This window comes from Fonsecaea multimorphosa, assembly GCF_000836435.1.
Source record: "Fonsecaea multimorphosa CBS 102226 unplaced genomic scaffold supercont1.10, whole genome shotgun sequence".
Lineage (NCBI taxonomy): Eukaryota > Fungi > Ascomycota > Eurotiomycetes > Chaetothyriales > Herpotrichiellaceae > Fonsecaea > Fonsecaea multimorphosa.
Window position 1 is genome coordinate 839,249 of NW_015971644.1, and position 24,866 is coordinate 864,114.

Consider the following 24,866-nt stretch of genomic DNA (forward strand, 5'->3'; position numbering starts at 1 on the left):
ATCTCTTGTAGCGGAAAGGGTCAGAGTCTCCCAGCAGGGACATGTCAGAGAGGCGAGGCCGTGGCGGTAAAGGAGGTCCAGTAGCAAGACAAATCGGGTACATATCAAGTTGACTCCATTGACATGCCTTCTCGCGGACTTGCAATCCTGGTAGAAAATTTCAGGTTGTCAAGAGACGTATCGTCCCCCGTCAACATTGAATCCAGCACCACTGTACGAGCGGCGCATTAGCAATGCTTAGCATGAGCCTTCGCCACGGGGAAAACCACCTACGTGATATAGTTCGCTTCATCCGAGGCCAGAAACACTGTCATGTTGGCAACGTCTTCAGGCTCGCAGAGACGACCGAGCGGCAGCGTCGCCAACCGCTTGGCTCTTCCCTCTGCGCTGTCCTCTCCCCCAACAACCCGTGGTGCCCTATACAGATCAGTCAGTGCGTGCCAGGGCCGCTCCAGGTGCCGGCCACACTTACATCGGCGTGTTCCCGAACGAAGGCCTGACGATGTTGAAGCGGATACGGTCTTTGGCATACGCGCCGGCTAGACCTTCAGTTGCCTGTGACCTTGCTCAGCTCAGCACCCTCAATGGTATTGGCGAATTTGGGGAGGGGTTGTTGTTCGTTATTACAGTGTCAAGAGCGCCTTTGCTGGCGGTATACCAGATCGTGCTGGCCCGCGGCCTCTGCGAGCCGATACTGCCAATGTTGATGACATGGCCCGGCACCCCGTTCGCGATCCAGAACGGCACCAAGACTTTCACCGTCATGTACAGCGGCTTGACGTTGACTTGCCAGACGCGATCAAAGTCCTCCTCGGGCACCGTGTGCGCATCCGCCCCTATGTGGACATAGCCCGCGCAGTTGACCACCGTGTCCGGGATGGTCGAGAACTCACGATGCGCCATTTTCAGGGCGCTGTGCCACGTTTGCTCCGACCCAGCATCGCCTTCCATCCGGGCGAACTGGGCTGTAGGCGTTAAGAGACTGCTTGTCTCTTTGTTCCCCGCTTCGTTGATGTCGATGCCGAGCACGCGGGCTCCTTCGGAAGTCGCTTTCTTGACAATCTGCGACGCCCTGTTAAAAGATGGGGAACACTTTCGTATAATACCCAGAAAGATGGGAGGCAAAGGGCCCAGGAGCGCAAACTTACTCCCCTCCCAAACCCAGATCCCGAGCCCGTCACGATTATGACCTTACCCTCGAGTCTCCCCATGGTTGTTTTGCTCTTGGATACCGCAGCCGAAAGCGCTCGATGAGACAGTGTCAATAGTCTGGCGGCGCCAACGACCTCTGAGGGTTTCTTGGTTTTTGCTGCGTGCTGCCGTATACGCCCAGAGGACCAATGAAGTATACTACGCTCTGAGATTCGATGCAAAGATCTCACTCACCCTCAGCTGCCAACGGGACCAGTGAGTGATTGAGGAATCGGCTATGCAAAGCTGGTTAAATCCGGGTATGTATGATCCACCCCACACGCGGTCTGCCCCATCCGTGCGGGCAGGATCCTATATAAATAAGTATTGCCATGTAGCTCGGCTACGTGGTTGGAGTGTTCCTTTGTCTCGGCATTAGAAAACTTCCGTATTTCGTGTTCTGTTCGTAGTGATGCATGCGTGTTCGAAGTCGTGCTATCGAACTACCACCCGCCGATTTTCCTGGTGGGTCTTTAGACTCGATTACTTAAAGGTTTTAGGCGGACATGTCGTTACAATATGTTATCCAATGAATCTGCCCAAGTAGCCAGATGTCTTCAACACATCTGAAGTTTGAGCCTACTACAGGGACTTTACCCTTCTGTAATCTCCTCGTAATATAGACTGACAACTCCCTTTCTCAGGAGCTTGAATGCCCCGGACATTGAAGAACTGGCGGATGGGAACCCGAACCGTCCCGCAGTGCTTCCCGGAAATCTCTCAAGAAAGTCCACAACGTCTTCTCTCGCCAGCCGCGCGCTTTCCAATCATTCGCCCGCTTTGGGTACACGTCCACCACGCCGTCGATGGTGTCGTCATGCGCCGCAAGGAAGAAGATGTTGTCCTGGCCGTCGGCGTCCTGTGCGCGGACGATCGTCCTGACTGCCTCGTCAAAGTCGCTTGTGATGACGGGGTCGAAGAAAGGTTGATCGACGCGTCGTCCGCGCGATGTTTGGAGGGACTCGAGGGTCTGCACCGTGGCAGCGGCTTTCTCTGCCTCTGCGCCGAGAGAGGCTGCAGCGGACGCGAAGTCCAGGTATTTGGACGGTCGAAGTTCACCGCCGTGGTGCGTCAGATCGCCACCGAGGAATGCAAAGGTGTCGGGGTTCGATGTGGTGCGGACGAGACCCGCGAGATGGCCGATGGCGTGGCCGGGGGTGTCGAGCAGGTAGAAGGAGCCGTCGCCGAAGTAATCAAAGGCCCGGATCTGTCCTATCTGCACGGTTCCTGACTCGTCGAAGGTGATCTCCCGCAAGCGTCGGCCACTAGAATCAGGGGCACTATCAGCACTTCCACTTCAGACAAGGACCTGGGCCTTATCACTTGGATAAGGATCAGTGTGCAGTATATATCTGTTTCGCGATCTGGACTGCAGTACTTACTCGAGATCTGTCTGTCGAATTGGCGATTTGGGACCCGCGGGATATGCCGGAAGAAATGCTTTGCTGAACCCTGGGCCGACGACCAGGTCGGTAGTGGAGGGGAAATGCTGAATGTCTCCTTGATGATCCCAATGCCAATGACTGCAGAACGGAAATGCTTGAATTAGTCACCAAGCTCAAAAAGCACCTGGAGAGACACTGTAGACATGAAATGGGGTACTTCACGAACCTCCAAACCACAGCCTCGATATCTGCAAGGTGCGTGCCGTGTTCGACCAGAACCTCAGCAGTGCTCTGAGGCACATCAACCACCCATTTGAAAGTCTTCAATCTATCAGAGACCAAGGGCGGCAGCGCGTAGACATCCTTGGGGATGCCCAGGTCGAAGAGCACCTTTCTCGTCTTGCCCGAAACCGTGGTCTCGATCAGAAACGACCAGCTGGGCACCTTTGGAAACATGTGAAATCCCGGAAGAGTCGGCTTCACCAGGTGGTCTGCTGCCATGCCCTGGATCGTGCCCGTGGTGTTGATGATCGACAGGTTCGCCGCTACTCCAGACGGAACTGGGAATATTGGTTGGTTCCCAGAGGCCATTATGGTCTAAGGTGCGGACGCAGAATTCTTGCCTTTTAGCTCAGCTGTGTGCACGCAGTTGTATTTGTCCTGAACAGCACTATATTAATATTTGAGGAGGTTGCCCAAGTTGGCATATGCTTCTTCTGGAGCACTCCTTTTTCTTGGAGCCAGGGAAACCCCAATTCCTCCGGCAAGCGGCTCCTTGTCCCGCACTGCCGCGACAATGGTACAGCCGAAACACGATCCTGATAAAGCGGGGTTGATTGTTACCATCAATGCTGATTCCCCCTCAACTATGTGAGGAGATAGCAATGACAAAAGGATGGAGTACGTTCTTCTCAGGCTCTTTAAATTACATCCGAGTCTGTGGACGACCAAGTCCGCGAACTCGTCCCGAAAGTCTGCCTTCTCGGTACAAGACCGCTACGCCAACATCAGCATTGAAAAACTCAGAAAAGCCTCACGTTTTCTGCTCCGTCGCTCGTCATCAGAGTTAGTAATTGATTCCTCCACCATGTTCGTAGCCGAAAGTGTGGATGGGAATCGCTAGCGGAGATTCTTGTGTTCATGTCGATATTTCACCATGAACGCCCCTATGTGTCGTCTGTCTTGAGTTGTCAAAGCGGGTGGCGGCAATAGTATCCTTATCCGCGATCATGCCACTGCCCTGGAAATGAGGCCAATGTTCTAAGTGCATCGGTCTTGATAAGCTTCTCTGTAGCACGGGCTGAAAAGGCGGCTGTGGAACATCCTGGAGAACTTCGTTGTGACTGCCCAATTCAGCTGTGTGGGAGGAAGCGGCTGTCTTGGTCCGGGGTAAAACATGGTCCAGAACTGTGCATACACTCTGAGCTGTATGATAGCTTTCGGACATCTTTCTCAGGACCTTGGCCAGCGTGTTGACTTGCTGTAGTATTGTGGTCGTTTTTGCGGAATTTTCAAACTCGGCCAAGTTCGTGAGGAGAGCAGTCAAAGCCACGCTCGCAGGCTGGGGAGTAAAGACAATCAAAGACTGCATGCCAAATTTCGTGCAATACGCATCCACGTTTCGAACAATGCTCATCGCATTCTCCAGGCAGACATTCTTCGAGACTGTTCGAAAAGACGATGTTGTGGAGACTTCCGAGATCTTCCCGGCGCTTTGGTGCAGCTGATCTGGCTCATCCTCCACCAGTGAAGAATGCAGCTGAATTAGCGTGCTATGAAACAGCTGGCTGTTTCGATGCCGGTCAGTCAAGCTCGAAGAGGTCCTTTCGTGATTTGAGCAGAGAAGTGAGATTGGAGCCTTACTGTATGAAAAAGAACATGGCGCGCGAACTCTGCACATTCTCCGCATTCCACCTGAGCTGAGCCGGGAGATTTCTCTGCCACGACTCAAGCTCGCCATGTAGTGCTGCAGCAGCCACGAGCTTGCCAGTAGCTTCGTTAAGCTCTGATGTCGAAGCTGCGTTGGTAATGTGGCTAGACACTTTGATGGCCAACTCCATCAGCTCCAGCAAGGCATCCCAGGCTTGGGTTTCTCCCGGGCTCTCAGCCAGACGTGTTGAGACCTCAGAGGCCGAAGTCAACACCTTGGAATATGTGAGGCTGAATCCGGTAGAGAACAAGTCAGATTTTCTGATCACAGTGGGGTGACCGGAGAATATGGCCCAGATTCTGTCGTAGAAAACACAGGCCCGCAACAGACGCTGTCGTGATTGCATCTCTCTCTGAGGCAAGGTAGATTTAGAGTGGTCTATAGTCAATCCCATCTCAAACGAAAATCGGCAGGCGACACCTAGGGCCCAGGTTTAGTATAATATCGATATGATAACCGTAATAACCGATGCGGCACTTACCAGCGTACATCCAACCCGATCGGTCTCTGCCGACTGCACACTCCAAGTCGCTCAAAATGAGCAGCCCTTGTATGGTGGTCAAGCCTCGAGGGTTTTCCAACTCAGTCTCAACCGTGTATCGCGCACTCTCGTGGAAGGTACTGTGCCTGTTTCCCCTATCAAGTGTTTTGATATCTGGCCTAGACTTATCAGCGTATCTGAAGCCCATCGCCAAGCAACATATATGTAGAAACCCTGAGTAGTGAAGCTTGTCTCGGTCTCTGTCTTGCTCAAATGCCTCCTGGTCAATCATTCGCAAAGCTTCATTGTAATGGGTCCAGAAACAAGTCATCAAATGATTGTAGGTCTCCGTAGTGAGATCTTTGATCATATGATGCAATCGCTTCTGTAGATGCCATGATCCCGAAGAACTCCCTTGAGAGTCGGAAATTTGGTCCGCGTAAAGTTGGTATCTAGCAAGGGGAGTAAAGTATCGTAATTGTCCAGTGGTGCCGTCGTATTTCAGCCGTGTTGACTCGAACAGAAAGGAATGGGCGGTATCTTCACAGCCTTCTTGGAGATGGCCCCGATCAGCGAGCTCCGAACAGAGAACCGCTCCATCCTCCCCAGAGGTAGCATTTGAAGTTGGAGTTTGATCATGGGGTTCGTTATCACCTGGACTAGACAGCCCCTGGTCTTCCTGGAGGACAACCACCTCAGAGTCAAGGTGTGGTAAATCAAAATGATCGCCGGAGTTGCGATGAGGCCAGGATCCTGCGGACTGTTGGGCAACATGTTCCGCGCTTTGCGTTTGCTCTGATTGCACTTGGATGTCGGGTTGCTGTGGTTGCTGTGGTAATTCGCCGTCCACCTCCTTCAAGCGACTTTCCAGAAGTTCAATATGCTCGAGTAAAGAGTGCACAAAGACTCTAGATCTGGGTCTGCACGGCGTTAGTTCAATATCATCTGATTGTTTCATTGGAAAAGCAGGAATGGATCATGTTCTACCCTTGGGAATGATAGCGTACCTCCTTCGCTCGTCATCGTTGCGGAACACACACTCGAGTCCGCTATCTTTGCAGTGGTTGCACGACTTCTCGCCAAGATCGGTTACACACTACCCGTGTTAGGCGGGTATCAAGGCGAAATCGCGTCTTCTCAGGTACCTTTTTCCTCTTGTGTCGGCATCCGGTACACGCCACTGACGCGCGAGTCCGTCCAGGTGCCAGCCGCGAAGACTGGCCTTTCGTGGCGCACATGGAGTTTGGAAGTGCGGACAGCTTGTGCAACAGAGCCGACCACGAAAGCTCTCTGGTCCCACGAATCCTCTTTGCTCTTTGCAGCTGTTCAGTTAGAAGTAGTCTGCTGAATGAGAGGGTCTGTTAGTCCAACGGCCAAGGTCGAGTAGAACGAGAAAGATCTCTTGGACTAGCATGTCGGAAAATGATATCCGCAGCAGCAGCGATATCGGGCCTAAGCCTTCCTAATGTGGTTGCTGTGTTATTGTGAGCATTAATGCGGGGAAGCAAACTACGAAAGTAATCCAGGGGCCTCCAAGAATTGAATTGTAGGGGCGCCTATGACGCTTCTCCCTATGCTTTCCATCCGTTCTCAGCCAAGAGCTCTTTAGTCCACGATGCCGCTTTTTTGAAGTACAATGTCGAAGCCTCAAGTTGTGGGAAGGTATAGAATCCATGAGGGAGGCCAGCGTAGGTTGCAACCTCAACCGGTACGCTACAAAGCAGTAAGCAACTTTTCCCAATTGGAGGCTGTCTTGAACAGTGAGCGCCGAGGAGGATTTCTCATCTGAGCTCTGGGAATCATCTCACGTACCCGGCTTCCTTCAATCTTTCTGCGTAGGCAAATGCCTCGTCTCGAAGCGGATCCATCCCTGTTATCTGTATTACTGTGCTCATCGGATTAGCTGGGAGAAGCCGTGAATGAGGCCATTTGGGGATCTTGGGGGATGAAAATAGGAGCAATGGCTTACAAGCAGGTGGTAGACCTTCCATGGTCTCTACCAAGAAGGGATTCGCGTACACGTCAGGCCCAGTGTCAGGGTAGTAGGTTTCCCAGCATCGTAACATGTGATCTTTACCTAGGATCGAGGCGTTTTTGTTCTGTTCCCAGCTCGTGTACTCATACTTATCCTTTGGAAAGTACTTTGGATGACACACAACTGGGCCATTCAATACTTGGCCTATGATCCCTTTCTCCTTGCGGTCTCTTGCCATTATGGGAAGCACAGCAGCTAAGTTGGCTCCGGCAGAGCTACCATTGGAAATAATCAGAGAAGGGTCGATCCCCAGAGAATTTGCATTGTCCTTGCACTGGCGTCATCGTATAGGTTTTGAAATTAGTACCCCCGCCCTTTTGTAATCGAGTTTTCAAAAGGGTGGTCTCACTTACCCATTTGAACACATCATAGAAGTCGTTTATGGCATGGGGATATCGATATGCAGGAGCCCTGGGCACATATCAATTTACATTCTCGTCGGTAGTAAGTGAGCGGACCTCGAACAAGTGAACTTACAGTCTGTAATCCACATCTACAACAACTGCACCAGTCTCCTTTGCGATCCAACGACAAACGCCTTCCTCGACGTCGTGGTTTCCAAGAACCCAGCCACCTCCGTGTGCTACTAGAACGAGGGGCGCCTTGTCCTTGCCCATAGCCTCCAGCTTTTCGGTATTCCGGTAGATCTTGATGCCCACGTTCGCACCATCTCTTACCGGGACTTGGTCATATGACACTTCCAAATCCACAGGCGTCCCATCCGGGACAGGGTGTGGATAGCTCGCCCAAGTCTCATGCTGTTTCTCTATCGGTAAAGCATAGAACGCGCTGAATTGCTCGTCACAAGCCTGCTTGAGGGGCAGCCAAACAGGGTCTGGATCAGCGAGCCACGCATACTTGAGGCTCGCCATGAGGTGGGTGCTTCCTTACAGGGCACTATTCGAACTTTAATGTAATACTTACGCGGCGTCCTTCTCTATTCAAGAATGATTTATCCTTTTGTAGTTTTCAGCATCACGGGCGGAACTGGCTATTGGAACAAAACAGTCGTTTGGATACGGCGGCAGCACATTAGTTAAGCGGAAAGCTTTAAGCGTCACAGCGTCAGGGACTCCTGGGCCCATGCGGGTGGTGTTGGGCTTCCTTGCGTCACGAAATCTCCGAGCAGGTCCAACAGGGACCCCTTCGGGACTTGAGGTTCCGCCTAAGAAAACGGCGCCTAAGTATCACTCGGCGAGTATTGCATTGACAAGAAAATTCTCTTGCGGGCATCATTTACTTAAGTTGATTTTGCTTACCTTGGCTCTTACTCTACCCTGAGCGCAGCTATATCCGCAGCGGAAGACAGCTGGTGAAATTCAGGAGTGAATAGCCTGTCAATCGCCGAGTATTGGGAAGCCTTTCACCTCGTAGGCAAGCGTTCTGCGCATTGTGGACTTTATTTTTCTGGGGAAAGTGCCATGGTTTCTGAACCCAAGACCACGACAGGCGTTGAACGATCCAGTTCCAGCAGTTTGCCTTGCTTTATAATGTGGTTCATCTCAAAGCAAGAGAGCCCACAAGCGCCCACTACCCCTTCTTCCTTCCCTTTGCGAAATAGAGTCAGACAGACGTGTCAACCACTTGGCCCCACAACCAACTATGGGAAGCATTGCCACGATGCGTGCTGCGCAGTTTCATCGCGTAAGGGCGGTTGCAATGCATGCCTGTATCACTCTCAAAGCTGACACGATCACTCCTTCAGGATACTGGAAAGATCCAGGTAAACGAAGTCCCCATTCCCGAGCCAGAGGCCACCGAGATATTGGTCAAGATCAAGTCCGCCTCTCTATGCCACTCAGATATTATGGCCATCGAGGGCTGGACACCGACGCCAAGCAGCGTGAAGCCCATCACTCTGGGACATGAAGGTGCTGGTGTTGTTGAAAGGTTGGGCTCCAAAGTCACCGGATTCAAGCCTGGGGATCCGGTGGGATTCTTGTATATCACGGGAGTCTGTTGTACGTGTGAATTGCTATTTTCCATGCTCCCGAGAACATTAATCCTTCACACATATGTTGCTGAAGGGGTCATCCTTTTGCTAATGGGTATTAGTCGAATGTGAAGGATGCAAGGTCTACAACCTCTACTGCTCCAAGGGCACTCCACGCATCCAGGGAATGACCGAGGGTGCCGACGGATTCTTCGCCCAATATGCTGTAGTCGACTATCGCAATGCCATAGTTCTCCCGGACGCTGTCAAATTGGAGACGGCTTCTCCTCTCTTCTGTGGCGGCATTGCAGGCAGGTTGACCCCCCGTTATGGTGATGGATAATCAGGCACCACTGACTGCCCTTCTCGCAGCTTTCAATACTGTTGAATCATGCGAGCTGAAACCCGATGAATGGCTCGCAGTTGTCGGCTGTGGAGGCTTAGGGCAAGCTGCTGTGCAATATGCCAAGGCCATGGGCATCAAGGTGGTCGGGCTGGACATCAACGACGAGACACTCGCGGAAACCACGAAGGTTGGCGCTGATCTCACGTTCAACTCTGCCACAAATCCCAACTACCTGGACGAGATAAGGAAGGCCACAGGAGGCGGGGTGCACGCCGCTGCTGTGTACAGCGCTTCGATAGCAGCGTACGAGAACGCCAGAAAAGCGCTCCGAATAGGCGGCCTCTTGATGGCCGTGGGTTTGCCCTCGAAGCCATTTCCCGTGAACTTGACTGAGATCATCACGGGCCTGTATCGGCTCAAAGGCGACTGTACTGGCACTCCTCAACGCATGCCACGGGCTATTGAATTCACCGCGAAGCACGCCATTCAACCGAACGTTGTCAGCTTCCATAAACTGGACGAGGTACCTGACATGATTGCAAAAATGAGGGCAGAAAAGTCCACGGGAAGGATGGCCGTGCTATTTTAGCCTTAGCTCAGGCTGGGGTAGATGTTGGACTCAAGTGCTGGCTAGCTTCGCTTAGCAGCGCAGCTGGTTGTCGGGCACGCGCTGTTGAACCTATCGTATAGCATCTAAACGAACAAGTCTCTCTCCTTTCAGGATTTTCGCAAGAGTGGAGTCATCACCGCCGCCTCGTCTTGACCATCGATGTATTGGTGTTGAAGAATCAACTTTCACTAATTGACTGCGTTCTCGTCGAGAGAGATGATCACTCTGTACATTGCGAAGTGAATAGAAATTCATGTGTCAGTTGACTCGAAAGACGTTTCGGAGGCCCGGAGGCATCCATGAGCACCGTCGAAATGCTGCCGTAGCCTTGATATCAAAGCTCCAATTCGGCGGCTTCATCTCTTAGCACCCTCAGCAATGTGGAATGCTTTAGGGCAGCCTATTGTCTGGCTATGTCTCGTAGGTCCATGAGCCTTGTATGCTTTTCTGACTGATGCAAGCTTCCCTCATAGTGTACCTCTTTCCAGCATATCTGACTCAGAGCATATTTACAAGTTTGAACCCTTCAACAGGGGAAGACGACACCCAAACGATCTCTACCTGCGTGTAGTCCGTCTCCCACCGATTCTTGACTGCACTCTTTTTAAACTTCCATGTGTATCTGGAGCCAGTCTGCACTGCGACGTGGGAGCCATTCTGCTCCATGACCCCGCCCCAGAAGATGTTTGCTCTGCCGGTCGCTGCGGCCGTGTTGGTAGAATCAAGTTGGAAATCCATGTTGACAATGTTGTGTTGTGTGCGTTTGAACCTCTCGGTGATGAATGCAAGAGCTTTGGCGGTGTTGGATCGCCCTTTTACGGTGCCAGTGTTGAGGTTCATTGGGGCTTTTGATTGGAAAATGCAATAGGCAGTCAGTCAGTCAGTTAATTCAGGTTTCTGAAAATGCAATGGCACCCAGGGAGTGTCATGGGGGACTACCACCAACCTTGGCCTTCAAGATCTGGCGCGACTTTGAAGTCAAATGTGCAGTCTTCGGTGAAGCAAGTTGCGATATCGTCCCAGGCAAAGGTGTCGGCGAACCAACCATAATTGTTGATATGGTGCGTCAGTGCGAGTTGCTCCTCGAGATGCGTCGTTGAACTTGCCATGATGCCGCAGGTCTTGGGTGTTGATGTTTGTTTGTCTACCAGAAACAATGGCCTTGAACTATCGTGGACCAGATCATATAGTTTTCAAAGGCAGAATCGAGCATATCCCAGCGTACTATCGGCGAACACGTCCTCTATAGAGTTAGTTCATGCTCCGACAAGTGCAGCCACTGACTATACTTCGCAGGCAGAGATAAAGGCCCGGAAAATGGGGACAGTAGCCCGGTGCGGGTACCGCTTGCTCAATGGACAAGCTGCACCGATAGTCGCGGAAGCAGTGCCAGGAAACAGGACATATTCGGAACGAGAAGAGACGCAACGAAATTGGCCTTGCGCTTACTCTTTGCTTAGCTCGGACAGCCCGAGGGTTGAGAGTTCAAAAAATCCACTACTGAGAATATTCGGCATCATTTACCCGATATGAAAGATGTGCCTAGGATCGCCAGAGCATGGAATTCATCATCCAGCCGAAGAAAGTCTTTGGATCGTCTCGATACTGACAGACAGCCATATAGACTGAAAAGATCTCCTGCACGCTCCAATCGGGAATTCTATCAGTTAATGCTGCGGAAATACCGCCCCGTGTCTGGCTATGGTTCGATCAGATGGCGTTTCCAAATCCTTCTCCTTGATAACCGAGGAAAACATCACCAAAGTCGTTTTCGAGTACTTGGGTTCGTGGACTGTTACTGGCGTCTCCACAGAAAAAGAATGAAGGCGAGAACCTTGCGCAGCTCTGCACGTTACCAACCGCGTTGCTAGATGGCAGCGGGTCGATAGAAGCTTCTGTCCACAAAAGGCTGTCTGTCGGGTTATCCAAGTCTTGAAGCGACGATGTTGATTCCAATGGATTCCAGCCATCTTCGTTGGCATGATGGACGTTAGTTTTAGCAATATGATCACCAAGGGCTTCGAAGTCCTCATCTTCAGCTCCGTTTCGTATGCGCGAAACGAACGCATCGGATCTGCTTTGTTGTTGAGGTGCAGCCATAGCATGGACAGAGGCGGAATCATTCGAGGTTTGTCTCTTTTTGTTGAACTGATGGTTGTCATCCGGATCATGCTCACCAGGCCGTCTAGCTGATACGCTGCTCGAGTCGGAGAACGGTGACAAACTCGAATCCAAGATTGGGAGACTGTCGAAATCCACGCCCGTGTTCTGCATGTAGTGCTCTATCACGGCAGTCATCATTCTTGCTGGTTGGTAGACCAGAGACATCTCTTTCAATTCTTCGAGCAATGCCCGGATTCGCTGCAACGTGGAGAGCCGCTCCTTTGCATTCTCATCGAGTGATGCATTTGCAATCAGAACAAGACTTGCTGTAGCAGCATGTGTGAGTGAGAACAGCCCGAATTGGCTCTGGCCGAACCTCCTCCGATGATATGCGAAAATCGCCGCAACCTTCGAGGCATGTTTGAAAGCAATCGATCGAGCCAAGGGGACAAAAGAGTATGCGTCATTCGACTCCTCAACAGGCTTCGCCCCAGAGGCACTATACTGACCTTGAAGCGCCTCCCCATATTGTCCGTAAGGCCCATGCAATAAGGCCTGGGTTGTGTGGAATTGTTGGCTAGTTTGCCCTAAAGTTAGCGAGCTCGTGCTCAGAGAAAAAGATTGTGGCGCACATGCCGAATCAATCAAGCTAATCAAGCTGGATACTCCCTTGTAGGACAGAACAGAATACTTACTGCATTATAAAGTATAGAGATGCTGCCTTTTCAGCATTTTCCGGGCTCCAACGGATCTCCTGAGGAAGTCTCGCAGACCAGGAGTTCAACTTATTCCCCAGAGCAGCAATCTCGACCAATAAGTTTCCGTGGGAATCCGACCCAGGAGGAATATCCGAGTGTGTTTTCTCTTGGACTTTGCTGGCCATCTCTAAGAGTTCAAGCATGGCATTGTAGACCATGTTTTCAGTTTCATCAATGGCCGAGGAGGCTGGTTTTTGAACTCTGCCCAACTCGCTTAATCCGCCCAGTCGCGAAAACATGTCTGTAAGTTGAGAGATATCGAGATCTGAGTTTTTTATACTTGTTGGCCTGCCCAGGTACAATGACCACCCTCTGTCGTAAAGGATGCAGGAACGAAGCAGTCTTCTGCGTGACTGTATTTCTGCCTGCGATAATCCCAACTGCGAGTGCTCCAGATTAAGGCCATAGTCAAAAGCAAGACGACACGCTATCCCTGCTCGATGTTCAGGTTTAACTTTCAAGAGAGAGGATGATCTAATTGGAAATCTCTAAAGGACATACCTGCATATAATCCACCGACATCATCCATACCAAGGGCACACTGAAGATCGCTGAGCACCAGCATTGTCTGAATTGTTGTGAGACCCTGAGGCTCCTCTAGTTCTCCGTCGAGTATGTATTTGACCTCCTGGTGGAAAACGCTGAGATTGTCGGAAACCGTGATATCCCGCATTCCTGGTTTCTTCTTGTCCGCGAACAAGTACCCCATAGCCAAGCACGAGATGTGTAGAAAGCCAGAGTAAGACGCTGATGCACCGATATCAAGATCTCTGTAAAATGAATCCCGGTCTATGATGTGAAATGTCTCATTGTAGCAACGCCAGAAAAGCCCCATCAAATAGTCTTGAATTTGTGCAGGGACGTCTCCCAGGATGCGGTAGGCGTGCTTCTCTAGCCGCTGGCTTTGGAGAACTCCCGGACGTGGTCGAATCTGCTCGCTGAAATAACGCTTGAAACAATTGCTCGGGCAGAAGTATTGCGTTCTGCCGCTGGATCTGTCAAACACGATCTGATACGGACTGAACAGAGAATGTCGTAATGCCAGTGCTCGTCTGCGCGCTTCCAATGACAGAGAACTCGACTCTGTCCTGGTGTCGTGTGTTACCGGAAGCTCCGTACGTGTATGCGTAGAAGAGATGACGTTGCTGATGGGCGATCGGACCTGATCGTCTATGATGTTTGTATTCCCATGACTAGGAAGTGCGTTCTGTCCGAGGCCGAATGCAGGCAGCCCTGAGTTGTTTCTCCGCCTTGTACCGTCTTGCACGTCTAGATTCGCGCCTTTCTCGCTTACTGACCTGTTTGACTGGGATCTGTCTGCATCCCAGCAATTTCGCTCAATCTGTTGCGGTCGCTCCTTCAATAGGGGATTCTGTGGCTCTGGCGGCTCCCGGCCGGACTCTCTCAGCCGATTCTCCAAACGCTGGATGTCCTGGAGCAAGGAATTTACAAAAGCTCTGGAACTCGGTGCCTCTCGCTTATTCGGCCGACGGAAACCCCTTCCCTCGCTATAGTTCATCTCGGAACCTTCTATGGGATCAACGCTGTTAATTGATCTTAATATCTAGCAACCACAGAAGGTGGAGAAAAACAAGGTGGCAACAGATGCAGCAGAGGAACTCGCCTAACCTGCCTAACGCGCATATTCGGGAGAGGGGGAAGAGGGAATTTCTCGATAGGTCGCGGCATCCTGTTATGACTCTTGAGGGTTTTTGGTGCCATAAACCTCACTGAGAGGCAAAGTTTCCTTTTGACTAACTGTGTATGGTGGCAAAATGCTACAGTCTGCTCGCTGACTTGTGGTTTGGTGTTTTTGAAGGTTGGACAGAGGCAGGATAAGTCCGATTACCGGGCTGCGCTCCTCCATTAACTCTCCACGCCCCTCCATCAACATCAATGCACGCTCCGTTGACGAAGTTGCCTGTGTCACCGAACAGGAATACCGTGGCATCGGCAATATCCTTGATGAGACCGAACCGCTGCAGGGGCACACTCTGAATGGCTTGCTGTCGTCGCTCCGGGGACGATAAGCGGCGCAAGCCTTCTGTGTCGTCGATCGGACCGGGCGCAATGATGTTGGAAGTCACGCCTCTCGGCCCGTACTCTAGAGAGAGGACATTGGAAATGGCATTGACGCCGGCCTTTGCCGCGCACACGTGTGCTTGAGCGACTCTGGCGCTATGGTAGTTCGTCGAGCTAACGAAGATGATACGGCCACCGGTACCTTAAGTCGCCAGACGCATAGGTAGGTTCATTACTTAGAAGGGATTCTTGATCACTAGCGGGAAATGAAGAGAATGCACATACCAGAATTTTCGTCGCTCTTGTGCCTTTCCGCCGACCTGAGTAGGTGCGGTATCGTCGCCTTGACTGTGATCCATGAACCGATGAGATCGATGTCGATTACTGCTTTGAACGCGTTGAGTGACAACTCGTCCACGAGTGCGAGAAAGTTTCCAGCCGCGCCGGCTCTGCAAGTTGGAGGCGAGATTAGAACTCCGTACCCAACCTCTTCAGCGGTTCATATCAACAAAAGGTCACCTCTCAAGGAATACTCACATCACGAAATCAATCCCTCCGAGACGTCGGACGCATTCTTCGACCGCCGCATTTACTTTGTTTGGGTCGCGTACATCGACGTCTCCGATCCCCAGAACGACGCTCCCAGGCCTGATGGCCGATATCTCTGCAGCGACCTGTTCGGCCTTGCTGCGGTTTCGGCCGACGATGCAAGCGTTCGCTCCCAGGGCAACAAGGGCGCGTACCTGGCCTGAGCAGATTGTGCCAGACCCGCCGGTACAGAAAACGACTTTGTTTGCTACTCTCAGAGCCCCAGTGAGCAACTTAAACGCTCCTCGGGCGGCTGACGGGTTCGATCCTGAATGGCTTACCGAATATGCCCTTCTTCCAACTCGCACTCATGAAGGTGGATTTTGAGGATGCCATGGTGCTAACTGAACTCTCCAGTCCAAGCTCGAAAATCCTGTCTAAAAGGCGACAAGATTGATCAAGAAGCTCAGTACTGGATTTGGTGATTCAATCTCGTCTTTACATTCGTTAAATAGATGACGGAGAAACGCTGGATTGCTTTTACTAGGACGGTTTTCTGGGTCTCGGAGCTTTTATCGCTTCGCCGCGTTTTTCATGACAGGGCTGAATTCGTGCCAAGTTTAGAGGTTCGGCGTCTCGGTGGGCGCCTCGAGTGATGAAAACAACCTCGGGAGTTCCACTTATGATCGCCCCAACTTGTCTACCTCCTCGGCGTTACCTCTCGACGTGTAGTGTGAGACCACGTCCACACCGGTTTGGTCAGAGTCACGTAATTTAACACTCAGTTCCTCTGTGTGAGTGTGCACGCTGGAAAGTTCCGATATTTCCTCCTGAAACCGTGAAAGTCCTTTTATACAAACACGGCACACACAGGGAAGATATTACAGTCAACTCTAAAGCAACCTCCGTGCAGCAGATTTTATGCCCAACAATCGCCGAATGAAGTCCAGCAGACTAGTTGCAAGATCGCCAACCTGGTCTTTCGTGACAATGACTGCTTATTTCTGGTGGCTTGATGCCTTCGGTAATATAGCATCCAAATTCGGCATACGACCCAGAGCCAGGGTCAGAGTCTGAAAGCGTAGCACTAAAAAGTGCAGCTGGGGATCGGGCAGGATCTTTTCCGCCTCTGCTTGTACGGGCGAACTGGCAAAATCTGACTCGACTGCCATACCTTCAGACTCATTGGAACTTGACGTAGCCCTGTACTTCTCGGCGAGGACAAGTGTATTACTTAGTGTTGTGGAGTAGAAGTCAGCACCGGCATGCAGATCGATCATGATCTTGGCAATCTTAGAGCAAAGGGCGAGATTTTCAATTGCAAGAGCGTCAAAAACTCGGACCCTCTGCAGGTAGAGCGAGTAGATGGTCAGGGGCACAAAAACGACGAGTAACCTGGATACCAGTGGCTTAGCATAATCTTTTGCAATCATGGAGTAGAAATGGCCAAAACAGTGGACATACATGTTCAATGGTAGTAGTAATATCAGTTTTTCATCCAATGCTTCCTTCAAAGTTCGCAGAAGCGAATCCATAGAGTTCCACAAGGCAGCCCGAGATGAGCGAAGCATTGCCGCCGCCCATTTGGTAATGACAGGCCTGTCAATGAAGAGCGTGTTCTGGTAAAGACAAGACATGGCGTATCTGTAGTTGTGAGGATTTCAACAGAGCTGTGCGTGAAACGAAGTAAAGATGTAGGTCGACTCCAATGGGGGCACAAGCACTTACTCATAGGTCAACTGTGTGAGAACCTTCTCAGCCTGAAGAAGGCGCTTCTCAAGACACGTAGCGTCGGCGGGTGCTGCCATGGACAGCAGAGGCTCGTGGTCACGCTTCCATTTCTGCAAACGAACCTCGATCTCTTCCGCGGGAAGAGCGTCACACTGCTGAGTTAGTGCAGCAGTAGTAGACTCTCCAATGGTAATCATCTCAGATGCAGTGCGTTTCCACAAGATTTTGTCGAGTTGACAGAAGTGGACGTGCAGGTTGATGCGCTCCACAAAGATCTTCAGAAGCTGCTGCTTGATATTGGCGCTCAGATGCCACGAGAAACTGAAATCTTCTTGGAAGTCTGCGAGAGAGATTTGGTGCCAAGGAAAGCTGGAAGCTTCCATTAAATCTGGGCTGTGGCTCCATTTCAGTCCGATCTGAGAGTTGGAGAATCTTTGGAACCAACATGCACATACACGCTTCCAGTCCGATTGATCAATGAACCTTCGATCTGGGTTCTGTGACGGCAGTACACCGGCCTCTTGGAGTATTCGGTAGGCTTTGATGAGCCAGCGTTCGTTCTCGTAGAATTGGCCAGGGTAGTTGCGGTACGTACTCAGCAAGAGACAAATCTGTACTTGCCTGAGGTTGTCGCTTTCACAACCTAGCTTGAACAACGTCTAGAAAGGAGATGTAAAATCAGTCACAGACTCAAGTCAGAACGGCAAAAACATACGGCGGCTCTGGAGTAGTATTCACTCCTCATTGACCGTATAGCCCGAATGAGCGAAGGGTCCGTGCTTTCCGTTCTCAGATACTGAAAATAATCAGCATAACAGACTGATAAACTTGATGTGAATGGAAATTGACTCACCGAGCATGCAAAAAACATCATGGCGTACAAGAGTGCCAGGCTTATAGGCTCCAAGAATCTACCTGAGCCCTTACTGTGGCGCTGATCCGTTAAAAGGTAAAAATAATGCTCGCTCAGAAGTGGGAAGCGGTGATGCGCATGAGTAAAGTAGAGCCGCACCAAAGAGGCAATCTCCGAAGTTCGTGGCAAATTGAAAACTCTTTGTTCGACCACCTCAGCATATTTGCGGTCGTTTCTGAGGTTTTCGACAGACCAGTCTGCTACCCAAGCCAAGGGTGACTTGAACACATAAGCCTCGTCATGAACAAAATCTTGGGCCTTTGAGGATAGGTCAGAGGTAACTTCGACATCCAAGAGCTCTGTCAGGGAAGGATCGAACACATCAGTGTAGTTCAGATATTGTTCCAGAATATCGGCTTCCGGAAAGTCCGCAAACATCAAATCTTCGTTTTCAGAGAGCAAATCCGCCGAGAGTTGAGGATTGAGATTATCAGCCTCAAATATGGGCAGATTCGCGTCGCCCGCTACTGCTGATGGCAGAGTTTCATCCCATGGTTCAATGCTGATGGAATTTCCAGCTTTTGGCAGAATGGAGAACGAGTTGGCTGTTTCTCTTCCTTCATGGTGGTGCGCGGCTGCTTGTACTCGTGTGTTTGTGTCGTTAGAACTTAACGAAGCTAGAACTTCCGGGCTTTGAGAGATGTCGCGTTCTAACGAGGTATGGTCTTGGGTTACCGAAAGTGGTGCTGCTGAAAAGAATTTTGGTTCAAAATTGGAAGGCACCGCTTTTTGGCGAAGTGTAGCACTCGACCCCGGACGGGGGCGTGAAGGTCTTCTAGGATTCGTCTCAGAATCTGCGAAAAGACTTCCCATTGCGTCAAAGTCAATGGCTGGGTAGACTTACATTCGAGGGACCAGCTCGCACTTCAAGCCATCTAAGGCGCAATTTGTGCATGGCTCTGGTTTTCTTGAAACAGCATTACAACGTACCTTGCGACTGCGGCAAGGCAAGCAAGCTTTCGGGGAGCGAGGCGCTTTCGAGCCTAACCGTCCAAATTCCATAGGAAGTGAAGGGCCTCCAGGAGGTTTACTGTTTGTCCCCAATTCATGGACTGGGAAAGTGTTGTATAGTCGATCTCGATTCGTCATGTTTGCAAAATTTTCATACATACATCGACCATAGGAGCAGTGGTTTGGGTGACCAAGACCTGACCGAAGGGTACGACCGTACGAGCACCTGACAGCGAAGATCGAGATATTCCAAGCGAGCGCAACGTGGTTGCATTAATCAGCACTTTAGACACTGGTAGCTTACCCACAAATACGTGCTTGAGGACCCTCGTGAAGGCGTGCTAGACACAAGACTGAATGCAAGCGGCCAGGAAAGTTGCGCTCCGTATGGTCAGGGAGACCTGCACGCGGGAACTCTACGACAGCCCACAGTAGGCCTGTCGCTGGCACTGGCTCGGTGCGCTTCCTGACAAGACTTTCAAGGGGACAGCGAGGGAGCGCGTAAACAGTGGGCGGTGTCGCGAACCTGTCTAATTGGGGACTGAGCTAGCGTAATTGAAGAGATCATGTGCATTTACCACTGAGTCGGAGCCCTGAAGTGCTTGGTGACATCCTGACTGATCAGTGGTCTGCGTCCATCTTCCCCTGACCGTGCTAGGGTCTGGAAAGACATCAAAGCCGATGGAAGAAGAATGAAGAGAGACAAAGGGGCACAGAGGACGCTGCTAGTCATGCCAAGCCCTCGGGCGAGCTCTCGGCAAATACCAAATCAAGTAATCAGCCGAAGTGTGGATCGAGGCTTCCGGCCCTGTTAAGGTCCGTTAAGATTGGCCATTCATTGGCTGAGGGATATGTCTCTATCCCACCCCACTCTATCTCCCCTTTACCCTGCTAGCCGAATTCAGAGTACCCCAGAGTCTGGCTCAGTCTTTTTCCGGGGTACAGCTCTGCAGCGCGGCTCACAGAAGCTCCAAGGACGTGGCTTTAGGGCAAGGATAGACGTACGTACATCATGGAAGAGAAGAAGCACTGTTTGCCGAAAAAACTAGATAACACCCAACCGCGCCAGATACTTTTGCAAATGCTCCCTTCGAGAATCGTATGGTGAGACAGCACTTCCTTGGACTTTGGAGAAGTTTTTTCGAGTTTCCCACATCCGACCTTATTTTCTTGATTCTGGTACGACTATGGAGAAACAAATAGACACAACAGAGACCCACCATGTCGAAAGCGGCTACGAAGGCTTGCCGCCTCCCCAGTCATGGGATGCAATCATCAATTCTTTTTCTGACAAAGAAGCAAGAGCACTCAAGCGCAAAATCGACCTGCGACTTGTGGTGACTTTGGGCTGCATGTATTGCGTGAGTCTCATGGACCGCAACAACCTTGGGAACGCTGCAATTACTGGGATGAGCGGTGACCTCAACCTGATCGGCAATCGGTACAACCTGGTCGTCCTCCTCTTCTTCATAACCTATGTTATCGTCCAGCCAATCGCAGTGGCCCTGCTACGCAAAATCGGCCCCCAAATTTTCCTTCCAACCATCGTTCTCCTCTGGGGAATGTTGTTGATAGGCTTTGGATTCGTTCACTATTGGTATCAACTCTTACCGCTACGAATTGTCCTTGGCATGCTAGAGGGCGGCTTCCTACCAGGATGTGTCTATCTGATGTCCACTTGGTATGTCCGACATGAGCTTCAGATTCGAAATTCGTTGTTCTACGTATTAGGAATCATGGCTTCAGCTTTCTCTGGGATCCTCTCCTACGGATTTGCCCAGATGAATGGCCTCGGTTCCGGGCCGGCTTGGATGGGTCTGCACTATGGGCCGACAAAAGCGAATCCTCATGCACCCAAGGGTATAGAAAATGGCCTCGCAGGTTGGCGTTGGATCTTTATCTGGCAAGGCATATTGACATGCCTGGTAGCTCTTGTTGGCTATGTTTTCACAGTGGACTTTCCCGAAAACACAATGAAGCATCGGCATTTGGTTCGCTTTCTCAGCCAACGAGAGGTTGACTATATGATCGCAAGAGTCGAAAAAGATCGTGAAGATGTTGCTTTGGAGAAGTACGCTGCTCTCTATCCCCTTTATTTTATGTCATGCTAATGCTCCCAGATTCCAACTGAAGGCGTATCTGAAGAACGCATTGGATCTCAAGCTGTGGGGTTTTGGGTTTCTCGCCATGCTCTCTGTCGGTCCGGCCTATGCGATTGCTCTATTCTTACCTATTATTCTGAAGGAAGACATGGGTTTCAACACTGCCCAGGCGCTCTGCCTGACTGCACCACCTCAGATTCTAGCCGTCATTGTGACAATGGTTTCGGCTCACTACAGCGACAAGTGGAAACTTCGGTTTCCTTTCGTCATGCTCAATGGTTCCCTCGCCCTGATTGGGTGTGGTTTGTTAGGCTGGACCAGGAGCATCGCTGCACGCTATTTTGGTGCTTTTCTTGTTGCCAGTGGTGTAAATGCTAACGTCCCTGCCAACTTGACCTGGCAGGCGAACAACGTCAGAGGGCAGTGGAAACGAGCATTCGTCTCGGCACTCAATGTTTCCTTGGCTGGCTGCGGAGGAATCATGGGCGGCACCGTCTTTCGTGGCCAAGATTCACCTGGTTATTTGCCTGTGATCATCACCTGCATGATTTGCGGTTGCCTCATTATCACTATTACCATAGCCATGACTTTATACTTCGCGAGATCCAACAGAAGGGCAGATGAGGGAAAGATTGTGATCGAAGGCTTGGAGGGTTTTAGGTATACGCTCTGAACAACCGGAAGTCAGGCGATATCTGTGGTTTCAAGGCACCCACGGATCGAATTTGTGGGACACATGTATGCTCGATGTGGATATACCGTACATTCGTGTTATTTGAGTCTATTGAAAACCGCGGGATAAGCACATTTGGGCTGTATTACCGAGGAACCTGGAACATATTGCTTACTTATACACAAGTAGCAAGCGCTTTGTGACGAGCAGTGAGTAGTGTCTTATACTTATCGTATTTGCAACATTACATGGACTATGCACAGCACAAATCACACCTCGAAGTCTATCGCAATGATTCACCAGCCAAAAGAACCAACCTCCACGCCGTTCTTTGAAGGCCAGCCAACGCCAGTTATTAGCTATGGACTATCATATCCTGAAGCTTGTCGTTTTCATGTTGAGACAACATTCAAGAGCAAGAGGGTCTACTTGCTACTTTCTGGTTCCTTGGTGAAAAACACCGACATTCTTGACCGCCTCCGGGCAGCACTCGGGAGCAAGGTTATCGGAACTAGAGTCGGCATGAAGCCCCATACATTATGGTCAGAAGTCCTCGAGGTCATCAATGATGCCCGATCTCTCGAGGTCGACTGTATCATAACCATAGGGGCGGGCAGCTTGACAGACGCCGCAAAAATAGTTGTTTGGGCTTTGGCAAACAATTTCTGCTCCGAAAAAGAGCTGCAGATTTTGGCGAATCGCGAGTCTCCAAGCTACAAAGATCTCAAACCTCCTACAATCAAGCATATAGCCGTACCGACATCTTTATCCGGTGGAGAGTACACGTCCTACGCGGGTGCCACAAACGATGAGACCAAAACGAAAGTGCTTTTCACCCCACCAGTGCAAAATCCGAGTATTGTTGTGCTCGATCCCGAAGTTGCAGCCACAACCCCAAGTCGCTTATTCCTTGGAACTGGAATCAGAGCGGTTGATCATTGTGTGGAAACGGCATGTTCGCTACAGTCAAACGAAAAGGGTGACCAAGCAGCGATTCAAGGACTGAAGATGTTGGTTCCGGCCCTTTTGCAGTACAAAAGAGATCCGCGCAACCTTAGTGCTGTTCATGAGGCTCAGCTTGGAGCTGCCGAAGCCGTTAAGACGTCCTTATGTGGAGTTCAGAAGGGAGCCAGTCATGCCATCGGCCATCAACTTGGACCCCTCGGTGTTCCTCATGGTGAGACAAGCTGCATTCTGCTTCCCGCAGTATGCAAGTTCAACGCCTCAAGAGGGGCCAATGTCCAGCGACAGCAAAGTCTAGTTCAAGACCTACTCCGTCTACCTGAGGTCCAAAATTTGATCTCCAGTGGAGGAGAAGATCTCGGAGATATTCTTGATGCACTTATTAAGGCCCTGGAACTACCACGGACATTGAAGGAATTGAACATCGGGCGCGACGTGTTCGATCTTGTCGCAGAACACACGCTATCTGACATGTGGGCCAAGACGAATCCGGTTCCACTAGTCCGCAAAGAAGACATTCTTGAGATACTTGAGATGGTTGCCGAGTAGAATGTACTACCTATAGAGTACGCTTATGGTGTGAGTCTCATTGAGAAACCTTGGCTGGTCTAGTGCCAACCCTGATCAATTGAGAAATGAAGAATTCAGCTCTACCCCTGCACACCTCCGGAACCTTTCTCGTCAATTCTGCTCTTTCTTCACTTCTCAAGCCAATGATACTCGTGAGAAGAGTCCTGATAGAGTATGAGATTCTGGAACGACCTGATCGGTACCGCTCGGCTTGTTTCCTGTCTAGGCAATCCGCGTCAAAACTCTGGAGCCACTCTTGCGGCCGTACCATAGTGCTCTTGTGCTTTCAGACACAGTATATTGTAGTGATATGTGATGCCTGACGCCTTCTTTGATGCTGTTGCTTGGTAAGCTTGTACTTGAACAGAGTATAACCTTCAAAGAAGCTGCAGACGGTGTGAATTCAGCCCGATCCTCCGCCCAACTTGGACCAGAAAAGATCAATCAAAAGAAGTTGTAGTCTTGTACCGCTGAATAATTGTTGTTTCAATGTATCCACAGACGGTTTGAATTATTCAGGATCCATGATTGAAGGGTCGACGGAATAATTTCGACAAGAGACTGAGCTCAGGTAACCGCTGATATAAAATCGTACTTGAGAACGAGTGCTCCCAATTGCTTCCAATCACCCTGCCCATCCCTTTCAAAGAGAAACGGTCCAATATGGCTTCCTACCTCATCACTGGTACCTCCAGCGGCCTTGGGCTGACGCTTGCAAAGTTTCTAGCAGCAAGGCCAAAAGACCAAGTTAGCCTTGTCATCGCCGCAGCGAGGACCAAGACTCCTGCCCTCGACGAACTAATTGGGAAATATCCTGGACGTGTCGTTTTCGTCCCCCTCGAAGTTACTAGTCAAGAGAGTGTCAATGCTGCCGTCAAGTCTGTGGAGCAGGTATTGGGACTCCAGGGAGGCTTGGATATCTTGATCAACAATGCAGGGATTATGCCCTTTCAGGTCAACGGGATCTCTCAAGCGTACGTTTGCTAGGACATACTCCTTGCTTTCAAGTCATCCTAACGTGGCAAACAGAACGGATCTGATGCATTGCATGGAGGTCAACGTCAACAGCGTCCAGCTGATGACAACTGCATTCTTACCACTTTTGCGTCGTGGTAAACAGAAGACCATTCTCAATATGTAAGCGAGAACCCTATTGATTCGTAGAGATTCAGGTTGACCTTGTTGTCTCAGAAGTAGCCAGCTGGGCTCGATAGGCCTAGCACCAAAGTTCGCGATGTTTCCAGTCTCAACCTACAAGGTCTCGAAAGCTGCTGTCAACGCCTTGACAGTTCAGTGGTCGTTGGAACTTGCCAAAGAGGGATTTACAGTTTTCTCTTCGCACCCAGGGGTAAGCAAGTAGTATTTCAAAACATTTTTTTCGACAGCACTCTAACGTTGAGATCTTTACAGTGGCTCAAGACAGACCTAGGCACTGATGACGCAGACTTGCCTGTAGAGACTGGAGCCACTTGTACCTTAGAAATTCTGGACAGGGCAACCAATGCCGATACCGGCAAATTTTTCGACATCAACGTCCCTGGCTGGAGTAGAGAAGGATCTCCAAATGTGTATGACGGATCAGAACTGCCGTGGTGAGCAATTTCATGGATCATGAAAGCAAGCCGTCTAGATTACCACGGG

General features: G+C 50.7%; 12 protein-coding genes across 12 annotated transcripts; 4 read left to right on the forward strand and 8 right to left on the reverse strand.

Moving 5' to 3' along the window:
- Positions 1-269: 269 nt before the first annotated feature.
- Z520_05879 (uncharacterized protein) lies at positions 270-1,211 on the reverse strand (the record flags this gene model as incomplete). Its single annotated transcript, XM_016776382.1, has 4 exons — positions 270-417; positions 473-555; positions 628-1,062; positions 1,149-1,211. 4 exons carry the CDS (start codon positions 1,209-1,211, stop codon positions 270-272), a joined length of 729 nt encoding a protein of 242 aa, XP_016632701.1.
- Positions 1,212-1,831: 620 nt separating this feature from the next.
- On the reverse strand, positions 1,832-3,167 carry Z520_05880 (uncharacterized protein; the record flags this gene model as incomplete). The annotated part of the gene is made up of 3 exons (XM_016776383.1): positions 1,832-2,456; positions 2,574-2,714; positions 2,803-3,167. 3 exons carry the CDS (start codon positions 3,165-3,167, stop codon positions 1,832-1,834), a joined length of 1,131 nt encoding a protein of 376 aa, XP_016632702.1.
- A 547-nt stretch (positions 3,168-3,714) lies between these two features.
- Positions 3,715-5,945, reverse strand: Z520_05881 (uncharacterized protein; the record flags this gene model as incomplete). Its single annotated transcript, XM_016776384.1, has 3 exons — positions 3,715-4,363; positions 4,440-4,926; positions 4,988-5,945. 3 exons carry the CDS (start codon positions 5,943-5,945, stop codon positions 3,715-3,717), a joined length of 2,094 nt encoding a protein of 697 aa, XP_016632703.1.
- Positions 5,946-6,786: 841 nt separating this feature from the next.
- Z520_05882 (uncharacterized protein) lies at positions 6,787-7,894 on the reverse strand (the record flags this gene model as incomplete). Its single annotated transcript, XM_016776385.1, has 4 exons — positions 6,787-6,857; positions 6,957-7,296; positions 7,376-7,433; positions 7,500-7,894. The coding sequence occupies 4 exons, from the start codon at positions 7,892-7,894 to the stop codon at positions 6,787-6,789; spliced, it is 864 nt and encodes a 287-aa protein (XP_016632704.1).
- A 748-nt stretch (positions 7,895-8,642) lies between these two features.
- On the forward strand, positions 8,643-9,890 carry Z520_05883 (uncharacterized protein; the record flags this gene model as incomplete). Its single annotated transcript, XM_016776386.1, has 4 exons — positions 8,643-8,666; positions 8,728-8,983; positions 9,078-9,281; positions 9,328-9,890. 4 exons carry the CDS (start codon positions 8,643-8,645, stop codon positions 9,888-9,890), a joined length of 1,047 nt encoding a protein of 348 aa, XP_016632705.1.
- Positions 9,891-10,409: 519 nt separating this feature from the next.
- On the reverse strand, positions 10,410-11,020 carry Z520_05884 (uncharacterized protein; the record flags this gene model as incomplete). Its single annotated transcript, XM_016776387.1, has 2 exons — positions 10,410-10,756; positions 10,858-11,020. 2 exons carry the CDS (start codon positions 11,018-11,020, stop codon positions 10,410-10,412), a joined length of 510 nt encoding a protein of 169 aa, XP_016632706.1.
- A 601-nt stretch (positions 11,021-11,621) lies between these two features.
- On the reverse strand, positions 11,622-14,291 carry Z520_05885 (uncharacterized protein; the record flags this gene model as incomplete). Its single annotated transcript, XM_016776388.1, has 3 exons — positions 11,622-12,591; positions 12,710-13,208; positions 13,274-14,291. 3 exons carry the CDS (start codon positions 14,289-14,291, stop codon positions 11,622-11,624), a joined length of 2,487 nt encoding a protein of 828 aa, XP_016632707.1.
- A 259-nt stretch (positions 14,292-14,550) lies between these two features.
- On the reverse strand, positions 14,551-15,718 carry Z520_05886 (uncharacterized protein; the record flags this gene model as incomplete). Its single annotated transcript, XM_016776389.1, has 4 exons — positions 14,551-14,996; positions 15,080-15,243; positions 15,332-15,590; positions 15,664-15,718. 4 exons carry the CDS (start codon positions 15,716-15,718, stop codon positions 14,551-14,553), a joined length of 924 nt encoding a protein of 307 aa, XP_016632708.1.
- Positions 15,719-16,320: 602 nt separating this feature from the next.
- Z520_05887 (uncharacterized protein) lies at positions 16,321-18,779 on the reverse strand (the record flags this gene model as incomplete). The annotated part of the gene is made up of 4 exons (XM_016776390.1): positions 16,321-16,966; positions 17,051-17,712; positions 17,769-17,849; positions 17,907-18,779. The coding sequence occupies 4 exons, from the start codon at positions 18,777-18,779 to the stop codon at positions 16,321-16,323; spliced, it is 2,262 nt and encodes a 753-aa protein (XP_016632709.1).
- Positions 18,780-20,104: 1,325 nt separating this feature from the next.
- Z520_05888 (uncharacterized protein) lies at positions 20,105-21,692 on the forward strand (the record flags this gene model as incomplete). The annotated part of the gene is made up of 2 exons (XM_016776391.1): positions 20,105-20,988; positions 21,038-21,692. 2 exons carry the CDS (start codon positions 20,105-20,107, stop codon positions 21,690-21,692), a joined length of 1,539 nt encoding a protein of 512 aa, XP_016632710.1.
- Positions 21,693-21,983: 291 nt separating this feature from the next.
- Positions 21,984-23,204, forward strand: Z520_05889 (uncharacterized protein; the record flags this gene model as incomplete). Its single annotated transcript, XM_016776392.1, has 1 exon — positions 21,984-23,204. The coding sequence occupies one exon, from the start codon at positions 21,984-21,986 to the stop codon at positions 23,202-23,204; it is 1,221 nt and encodes a 406-aa protein (XP_016632711.1).
- A 684-nt stretch (positions 23,205-23,888) lies between these two features.
- Positions 23,889-24,821, forward strand: Z520_05890 (uncharacterized protein; the record flags this gene model as incomplete). The annotated part of the gene is made up of 4 exons (XM_016776393.1): positions 23,889-24,199; positions 24,255-24,362; positions 24,417-24,573; positions 24,636-24,821. 4 exons carry the CDS (start codon positions 23,889-23,891, stop codon positions 24,819-24,821), a joined length of 762 nt encoding a protein of 253 aa, XP_016632712.1.
- Positions 24,822-24,866: the final 45 nt, after the last annotated feature.